Source organism: Paroedura picta, chromosome 4 (assembly GCF_049243985.1).
Source record: "Paroedura picta isolate Pp20150507F chromosome 4, Ppicta_v3.0, whole genome shotgun sequence".
NCBI classification, from domain to species: Eukaryota; Metazoa; Chordata; class Lepidosauria; order Squamata; family Gekkonidae; genus Paroedura; species Paroedura picta.
Window position 1 is genome coordinate 144,206,084 of NC_135372.1, and position 9,491 is coordinate 144,215,574.

General features: G+C 58.3%; 1 protein-coding gene across 4 annotated transcripts in view; it reads left to right on the forward strand.

The window, feature by feature from the left end:
- The window catches only part of ASXL1 (ASXL transcriptional regulator 1), a 40,225-nt gene extending 30,734 nt beyond the window's left edge, over window positions 1-9,491 (forward strand). For all 4 annotated transcript variants that reach the window (XM_077336068.1, XM_077336070.1, XM_077336067.1 and 1 more), the window contains exons 8-12: window positions 547-710; window positions 1,524-1,620; window positions 2,706-2,811; window positions 3,288-3,873; window positions 4,929-9,491. In XM_077336068.1, the coding sequence (XP_077192183.1) occupies window positions 547-710; window positions 1,524-1,620; window positions 2,706-2,811; window positions 3,288-3,873; window positions 4,929-7,814 (3,839 nt within the window). In that variant the 3' untranslated portion in view covers window positions 7,815-9,491. The remainder of the gene's footprint in view (window positions 1-546; window positions 711-1,523; window positions 1,621-2,705; window positions 2,812-3,287; window positions 3,874-4,928) is intronic.

A 9,491-nucleotide genomic window follows, 5' to 3' on the forward strand; every position in this document is an offset into this window, starting at 1 on the left:
ACATCATGATATTTACTATATTGTACCGTATTATGAAAATTTAACCGTAAGCCACCCTCAGCCGCAAAGGAGGGTGGTATATAAATATAATAAAATGACGATGATGTTATCCGTTCCGTCGTGTCCGACCCTTGGCGATTCTATAGGAAAGTTTTTGCCATACATTTAAAATTAAATAAATTTCTGTCAAAACTATGCCGGCTAGCAGCTGTGTCGGTGGCAGTGATTTTGTGTATAGATGTCTCCATGTTGGGCTGTAGAGGCTTTGGGTGGGGTGGGGGTCTCATGTGGTGGTGGCCCCACACTTTGCGCCCAAGGGACTGCCGCCAGGTTGGCTCAGTGGGTCTCTGTCTCTCCGTCTGCTTTGCCAGTAGGCTCCTCCTCCTCAGGCTGGTCTAGATGGGCCGCGTTCTTTTTAGAACTTCCAATAAGAACTTTTTATCCTTCCAATAATCCACTGCTGCTGTGTGTTTAAGAGTGGGGGTGCTTCTTGGCTGCTGGTGGTGTAAATGTTTCTGGTTTTGTGGGGCTCTCTGGAAACTGCAGGACAAATGAAGAGGAACCGGGGCGATGATATAGACTTTGAGACGCCGGGCTCCATCCTGGTGAACACGAACCTGCGAGCCCTGATAAATTCCAGGACCTTCAACGCGCTGCCCCTGCCCTTCCAGCAGCAGCTCCTGCTCCTCCTCCCTGAAGTGGACAGGCAGGTAGGGCTCCTGGCATCCAGCCTCTCTTCCGGGGTGATCGTGTGGGGGGACAGTCTGCAGCAGAACGCCTCGCTTCAAGTCCGGTAGCACTTTGTAGACCACGAAGGTTTTCAGGGCACGAGCCTCCAGATATTTGACAGAGGGGGCTTTGACTCTCAGAAACGTCTGCTCCAAAAATCTTGTTGGTCTCTTAAGATCAGTCCATCAGTTTTATGACATTAGCTCAAAACCATAACGAAACCATAAACGCACAAAAAATAAGGTCATTGCAGTATCGTGTAAAATCCATAAAATACCCATTATTAGAAGACTATAATGCAGTGTAAGCCTTTGCAGCATAACCTTTATAGCTAAAAGAAATTACCAAGAGCTTACGAGTCATCCAGTAGATCCAGGTGGATTGCTGTGGTGGTCTGAAACAGCGAAGCAAAACAAAATGTGAGTCCAAAGGCACCTTGAAGTCCTCCCAAGTTTTTATTGTGTGTGCAGAAGAAAGCTTATACCTTTAATGAAACTTTGTTAGTTTTAAAGGTGCCACAATAACCAGTATTCATTCCCTGAAACTTGCCAATTGTAGCATTAGGCATTTATCTCTATCTGCACGTAACATCACCTCTTTGTTCTGGTCTGACCTCCCTGAGTGTAGTGACAAAATATTCCCATGCTTTCATTCATGGTCTTGGGAACCAAAGACTCACGAGAGCCACATGGTCACCCGGATGGACTCTCTCCCTGAGACGCTGCTGGCCTTAAATCGAGCTCTTCCCAAGCGGCCGCTCACGCTATCTGTTTCCTGCCCTTTGTTTGTTTCAGGCTGGGGCGGACGGACTGACGCGTCTCAGTGGGAGTGCTCTGAACAATGAGTTCTTCACCCATGCTGCCCAGAGCTGGCGGGAGCGGCTGGCTGATGGTAAGCACGCAATTTCTTCTTTGGGGACAAGCCTCGGAGGGGTTGCCTTCATTTCTGGAGCAGAGCGGGCTGCTCGGACATGCCTCAGCGTTCCGCCTCGATAGCCGAATTGGCTTGGGGCTGTCATTGTGCTAAGCTGTGGCAGCTTCGGAACGCCTCAAGCGGAAGCACACTGCCCCTGCTAGGAAGTCACTGGACGGTCCCGGCTAGCTCAATCTTGTCAGATCTCCAAAACTAGCTAAATAATGATTTTTCAAGCTGGCGATGGCAAAGAACAATTTATTCCACTGTAAAACAATTTCTCAAAATTCCAAAACATCAAAATGAACTCCTAGGTATTTTTTCGTTTTTGGTATCTTGGTCAGTGATATAGGGGTCACTACTAAAGAGCATTTACATTTTGGGATGCTGATACTTGTAGACCTCTGTATATTGGATGGTATAGAACTATTTGGAGAGTGAACCAGACACGTATCACCAAGGCAGGCAGTGGCAAACCATCTCTGCCCAGAGAGTCCACCCAGCAGCTGAAGTGCCATCAACAGCTCCTTGGCGGCTCCTTTAAATGCCTCCCCCCCCCTCCACACTTTCTCAGGCAGTGGAGGGGAAAAAATTTGGGCTACTTTCAATTCAGCTGAATCCAAACCAGTTAATGGTGGTTCAGGGTGATTTGGATTCAACCAAATTGATTCTGACTGAATCCAAAACTCTGAATTTTTTTCCTGTGCACATGCCTAGAAAAAGAGGGGCTGTGGCTCATTAGGAAACCCTCAGTTAGGCATGCAAAAGGTCCCTAGTTCAATCCTGGGCATCTCTACCCACAAGGATGACTGAGAACACAGCCTGCAACCCTTGGGAGCCATTGGCAGGCTGAGATGGCAACCCTGACTGCAGCGGACTGGTGGTCTGAGTCAGTAGGAGGCCGCTCTGTATGCATTCTTGTTCTTGTTCTTCTTCCTTCTTCTTTCTTCTTCTTCTTCTAGACCTCTTTGTCCTGGTTTTGTTTTTTGGAACTCCTCTTGTGTTAGCTGCACGTTTCAATGTGTTGGTTTTGTGGTTCTCTCCCCCCCCCCCATCCCCCCCAGGTGAATTCACTCATGAAATGCAAGTCCGCATCAGACAGGAAATGGAGAAGGAGAAGAAAACGGAGCAGTGGAAGGAGAGATTCTTTGAGGACTACTACGGGCAAAAGTACGTGGCATGGATATGTCTGTGCAGTCCAGGTATCCCTTGCCAGGATCAGTCCAGGCTCCCTGTTTCCAGCCTCCTCTGCAGAGCCAGCCTGGGGTCGTGGTTAAGAGCCAGGTCGGATTCCCTCCTCCTCCTCCTCCACATGCAGCCAGCTCGGTGGCCTACAGAGCAGTCCTACAGAGCAGTTCTGTCAGTCACCTATGGAGCAGAGGTCTATCAGCGACTCTTGGCCCCAAAGGATAGATGGAACACCCTCTCTGGGGCAGGGATGCTCTGTTGATGCTTGGGGGGCCACAGTGGGAGGAATTCTGGAGTTCTGGCCCTGCTGGCGGGCCTCCTGTAGACCCCTGGATCTTGGCCTCTGTGTGACAAAGTTGGACTGGATGGCCTGTTAGCCTGATCCAACTTGGCTTCTTTTAGGTTGTTATCCTTCCTCTGGGCATGGTACCCTAACTCATCCTGTCCCTGTTCTACAGGTTGGGCCTGACCCGAGAGGAGCTGCCGGAACAAAACTCAGTCCAAGACGACCCCAAAAACGGTCCTGCCCAGCCTTCCTCTGGGGAACCTGCGAGGACTCAGCCCGGTCCGGTCACCCGCCAGCGTGACGGGCATTTCAAGAAGCGCTCCCTCCGCTGCAGAACCCGCCAGAACCTCCATAAGCCCGCTGAGCCAGAGCAGGCAGAGAGCGGCAAGGAGGCGGTCCCCGCGGAGCAGGAGCCCCCTGGCTGTCCGGAGGGGGAACCGGAGGTCAACTTGCCCAAGGGGAGCCAGGCCTCTCCGGCACCAGAGAGCCCGCCCAAGGCTGCCAGGCTCCCGGGCGAGGGAGACGCCGTGGCCCCAGTGGTGGGGGCCGCTAGCAGAGTGCCCAGCTCGCCCCAGGAGTCGCCTGACCAGGAGTCCAAGGAGCAGAAGAGGAAGTGCTTTGAGCAGGCCGCCTCCGGATCCTTCCCCGAGAAGAAGCCCCGGCTCGAAGACCGTCAGTCCTTTCGTAACACAATTGAAAGTGTTCACCCAGAAAAGCCACAGCCCACCAAAGAGGAGCCTAAAGTCCCACCCATCCGGGTAGGGGAGAGGCCTGGGCTTGGGGGGTTGGTGCCGGAGCCCTCCGGCAGACGCTGGGGATGCCTGTGGCCCCTGGGTCCCACAAGAGCGTGGGTGGCTTGCCTCTTCTGGCTGCTGGAAGAGCGTCTGAGTAGGGCAGGGTTAGTCAAACTGCGGCCCTCCAGATGTCCATGGACTACAATTCCCAGGAGCCCCTGCCAGCATTCGCCAGCGAATGCTAGCAAGGGCTCCTGGGAATTGTAGTCCATGGACATCTGGAGGGCCGCAGTTTGACTACCCTTGGAGTAGGGCCTCCAACTGGCACAGCTGCGCTGTGCTTGTTACAGTGTTTAGAGGTGCGGCCATGGCTCAATGGCGGAGCTTCTGCTTGGCACGCAGAAGGTCCCAGGTTCAATCCCTGGCAGCATCTTCCATTAGCAAGATCAGGCGGGAGGTGATAGGAAGGACCTGAGATTCTGAGTGTACCAGTGCACTCAATGTCAAAGCGATCTGTAGGTTCCTCTCCAAAGTCTGAGGGAGTTGGCAAGGCTACTGTACAGTGCGGTGCACGGGGGAGCTGGGTCGGCTGTTCTTCCTGGCGCTCTGTAGGGGCTGGAGGTGTGTGAGGGAGGAGCCACAGACCTTTCCTAGACACGATGGCACGTGGGCACTGTCAGGCCAGAGCCAACTCCCGGGGGTGTCCGTGGCAGGCAACACAGTGGCCATGACCTGCCCCTCCCCCCAGCTCCAGGCTCCCTCAGCAGATTCTCATCTGAGGACTGGCCAGGGGTGGCCCTGCTTAGCTTAAGAGCTCTGCTGGGGCTGGGCCGGGACACTGCCCCAGTAGGCAATTTAAGTGGGATAACAGTGAGATTCCAACCCTGGAGAAACCAGCGAGATGTTTTGGGGGGGGTAGAAGCTCTCAAAAGTTGAAGCTTTCCTTGGCAGGTATGAAGACAAGATATTCAGGGGTGGGGGGGGGGTGATACATTTTGAAAGATACAGCCTTCAGATGGGCTTCTGGTTGTGTGACCCCCTCGAGTGACGGGACTTCTTCTTGCCTGCTTGTCTTTCAGATTCAACTTTCCCGTATCAAACCCCCCTGGGTGGTTAAAGGTCAGCCAGCCTACCAGATATGTCCTCGGATTATCCCCCATCCAGAGCCCGCCGGCCAGGACCGAAGTGGGGCCCCAGCCCCTGCTCACTTTGAGGCCTGTGCTCTGCAAGGCGGGATCCAGCGAGAGACTGCTGCTCCTGCCTCCCCCATTGGAGGTGGGGGTGGGCCGGGGGGAGGGGGAGGCGGCGGCCCGGACGAAGGCGGCGGCGGCGGCCGTGGTGGTGGTGGCGGCGGCGGCCGCTGCACCCGCAGCAGAGGCAGGCAATCCAGCGGCCGCCCAAAGCGCTGGAGGTCCAAGAGAGCTCACAGGAAGTGCCTGTCAAATTTACAACGAACACAGCTATTGCCGCCTTCCCACCTAGAACAGCCCGACTCCGAGTCGACTGAGAGGAACTCTCCCGCTTACAGGGAAGCGGCTTCCCCTGCCAGGGCCGAGGGCACCGTGACGCTGGGGCAGGCCGCTGGCATGGGTTTGCTTTCCCTCGAAGGTGTCGTGGGTGTGGTAGAGGCTTCTGGAAGCAGCCACCGGGACAGCACTGCAGCCCAACTGCCCCTGGATTGCCAAGCCCCGATGGCGCAGGATGGCCCCTCTGGACCTCTTGTGAGGGAGGCGAGGTGCGGGCGCTCTCCGGGCACTGCTCAGGGGGCTCGCGATCAGCAGGAGGAGACGAAGCTTCCTTCAGGGGGCTGCAACAGCTATTCTTGCCCAGAGGACTCTCCAGTTCGTCTCCCTGGAGATGCCCACGGAGCAGACAGGCCTGGTGTGGGTGGCCAGTCCCTCCTTCCGGCCCACGCAGAAGACCGCTCTGCCGGTCATGTCAGCCCGGTGACAGATTCAGCCCACGCAAGCCCAGAGCACAGCGGGACAGAAGTGGAGGACAGACCTGCAACTGGGCCGCAAGTAGGGGAGAGTCTCCCGCATCCCAGATATTTCGATACTGCTGGAAGGGAGAATTTGGCTCTGCAGTTCGAGGTGTCCTCGCCTCAGACGGCCCAGCATTGGAATGGGGAAGAGAAGCCACGGGGAAGTGGCAAGGACGGGGCTGGTGAGACCAAGTCCGTTTTGCCGTTGGAGGGCTTCAGCACCCCTCCTGGTGTGGAGACCCCCCAGATCAGCCCTCCTGCGTGGGAGATGGGAATCGAGGTGGGCAGGGAGGAGCCCGGAGCGGTGCCCAGCCCCAAGCCCTCCAGTGACGAGGACGCGAGGAGCCTGCTAAGCGAGACCACGGAGACGGCGTCCGATGCGGAGGCGCAGCTGACAGACGACAGCGCGGAACAGGAGGTGGCGCGAGAGGAAAGGGCCGCCCCCAGCAGGAGGGGCCTGGGGGAACGTGAGGGGATCCCATCCGAACGCTCCACGAGAACTGACTTCCCCCCGCCCAGGCGAGTCTCGTCTTCAGCAACGTGGCCGGCCGATGTCTGTTGGGGGGAAGAGCAGCGGCCGCAGTCCTCTCTTGCCCCGAAAGCAGCCGAGGCCCCTCTCCGTGTGGACCTGGAATGCCATGGCCAGCCGTTGCCCGTCAGGACTTGCAAGCCGCTGTCCGTCGAAGCCAGCAATCCCCTCGTGGTGCAGTTGCTCAAGGCCCAGCTGCCGCTCAGCACGGTTCTCCCGGGGGCCCTCAGCAGCACCCAGGTGGGCGTGGCAGAGCGGCCTCCCGCAGGACACAGCCACGCCCTGCTCGGGAACAAGCGTGCCGGAGGTCCAGTGCAGGGGCCTCCTCAGACCAAGGGGCTGGACACAAGCGGTGCAGCTCCCACCAGCCGCCCTGCTCCAAGGGGTCTGCGGGACCCTCAGTTGAGGTGCTACATTCCCGGTCCCTCAGCCTTCCCTCCAGATGGCCGGGCTAAGACTGAGAGGCTCAAGGCCAGGCCTGGCTCGGGCTCCGCGGACCAAGCGGTGCAGATCCCACAGCAGCCCATGAAGCTGGGCCCAAGGGGGCCACCGTACTCTCCACGCATTGGTCAAGGGCCAAGGGGCCCCTCCACTGCCCCGGACTTACCGCAGAGAGCCCAGTCTGTCCTCGGCAAGGGTCCGCGAGAGAACCTGAAGCCAGCTCAGCTTTCCCTTCCTGGCCCCAATCAGTTCCGGGACGCTTCTGTCCGCCAGAACCAGGGAGTCCAAGGGAAGAAGGTCTTTGGTTCCGGCTTCCCCTGCAACACGGCTTCTCGCGCGCAGCAGCCTTCCAAAGGGCCGGAGCCCTGTCCTCTGAAGCGGGCCCCAGCGCCTCCGCCCAAGACTGCTGCCCCTGGAGGAGGTGTGCAAGCCACGCGGGAAGACTGGCCCCCTAAGTTGCGCATGCATGCTGATGGCGGAGGGGTGGAGAACCAGCATGTGCCGGCCTGCTGTGGTCCCCCCAAGCGGGGCGTGGAGAAGAGGAAGGAGGCGCTGCCCAGCCCCCTGGAGCTGATGGAGCACCTGCACAGCATCCCCTTGGTGCGGGACCTGCCTCTCTTCAGGCTGCCGCGAGAGCCGGGCAAGGGGCTGGCCCAGCCCCTGGAGCCTTCCTCCCTCCCCTCGCAGCTGAACATCAAGCAGGCCTTCTACGGGAAGCTGTCCAGGCTGCAGCTCCACTCGTCCGCCTTCGGCCACCCCTCCCTCGGGCCCGTTTCCCCCCAGAGCCTGGCGGAGAGCGTGATGCAGCTGAGCCACAAGGCGAACTTTGCCGCCTCCCACGGCGTCTCCCTCTCGGCGCAGATGTTCGCCGGCGGCGGCGTGGAGGAGATCTCGCTCAAGTGCTCGTGCCGCCTGAAAGCCATGATCCTGTGCAAGGGCTGCGGGGCCTTCTGCCACGACGACTGCATCGGCCCCTCCAAGCTGTGCGTCTTGTGCCTTGTGGTGAGATGAGGAGCAGAGGCCCCGGAGCGGCCAGGGGGCTGCTTGCCAGCAAGGGGCCCGGAAGGCCGGTGCGCACCCCACACCCTGTGGGTCCAGCGACAGGCCGCGTTGAGTGCCGCACGTCTTGGCTCGCCCGTGGGGGCCGACGGGGGGTCCCCGGGGCCCTCTGGTGTCTTGAGGGTTTTCCCCCCACATCCCACGAGCCCCTTGAGGAGGGAGAGAGGAGGATTTGTCTCCTGAAGAAACGGGAGCACCTTTTGTTGGTTTGTTTTGTCCCCCCCCCCCCTGAAGAAACTTAGAGCAGGCCCAACTTTGCTCCAGCCGAGCAGAATCGCCTCGTCTTCCGTCCTCCCCTTCCGCCCCCTCTTTGCCCCCCGCTTTCGGGTCGAGGAGCCCCCTATCTGAGCTGCCCCTCTTGCGCAAGGAGCAGGAAGCAGGGGTAGCCGGACCACAGGAGGACGGGCTGTGGGTCTCTCGGTTGGTGGGCCGGGGCATGGGGTGGGGGGGTGGGGGTTGGGGTCTTGGCTCTAGCAGGCAGCCTCTCTGCCGGGAGGCCCAGGCTGTCTGTCAGGCTGTGTACAACTCTTTTTTTTTTTTTACTTTCTAAGCAGTGTCATTTTAAAATATATATATATATAAATATATATATAATTTTAGAAACTTTTGTTCTTGGATGTAAAAAGTGAAATGTCTGGCTCCTCTGAACCCTCTATGCATCTGCTGGATCATGTATTTATAACATTGTACACAGTGCCGGCCCATTCCTGTCGATGGATGTTCTGTACATAAAGTGTTTTTAACGATTCCCCCCTTTCCCCGGCTGCGGCAGCGTCGCTTCCAGGGTTGCTGTCGGCTCCTCCTTGCTGCCAGTCCCACGTCGGACTCGCTCAGGGGGGGAGGGCCTTGCCTGGGTCCGAAGGAGAGCTGCCCCACGCCTCGGCTTGGCCCCGCCGGGCTGGACCCGTCCTGTGGGTGGCGGGACTTTCTTGCCTAGAGCCAGGGAGCGAGAGGCTGGCGCGGAAAGCTCTTTGGTGCCGCCACCGGCAGAACAGGCCCGTGGGAACCCCAACCCCCTTTGCCTCTCGCTTCCCCCCGGAAGTGTCCTGCGAAGGAGACCACCTCTGGGGGCTGTCCCCGGCTGGCCGGCCGGCCGCTCTGCTCGTCCTGTGGTGGGTCGTGCCTACAAGCTGGCAGGCTTCTCTGGACGTGGGGCGGGAGAAGGAAGCCAACCTTCTGCTCTCACCATTGTGAGGGCTTGTCCTCCCAGCCCCTGCACCTCACCTACCTCTTTCCCTGGCCGGGCTCCTCTTTTTCTTTTAACTGCAGACCTCCCTGCTTCCGAGCCATATGGAAGTGTTAAATGGGGGGGCTACAACATCTCCGCAGCAGTTTTTTTAGTCGGAGATGCGGGGTGGGAGGGGGGAGAGCGAGGTTGAAAGCAGAGGGAATTGTGGTATTAAAGGCGACCCAGCCGCTGGTCTCAAACCTGCTTACCAAAGACGGGGGCCAAACGTTTTCTGGGGGGAGGGTCTCCTTGCTCTGTCTGCGCCCTCCAGGGCCACTCTTGTGTACAGACTCCTGCCGGTCTGGCGGGGAGTGGAGGGCGACCCTCTGCTGACCCCTGCTGACCCCTGCTGTTGTATGTCCCTTGTGGTATTGGAAGAAATAAACATTTTGAGAATCTCA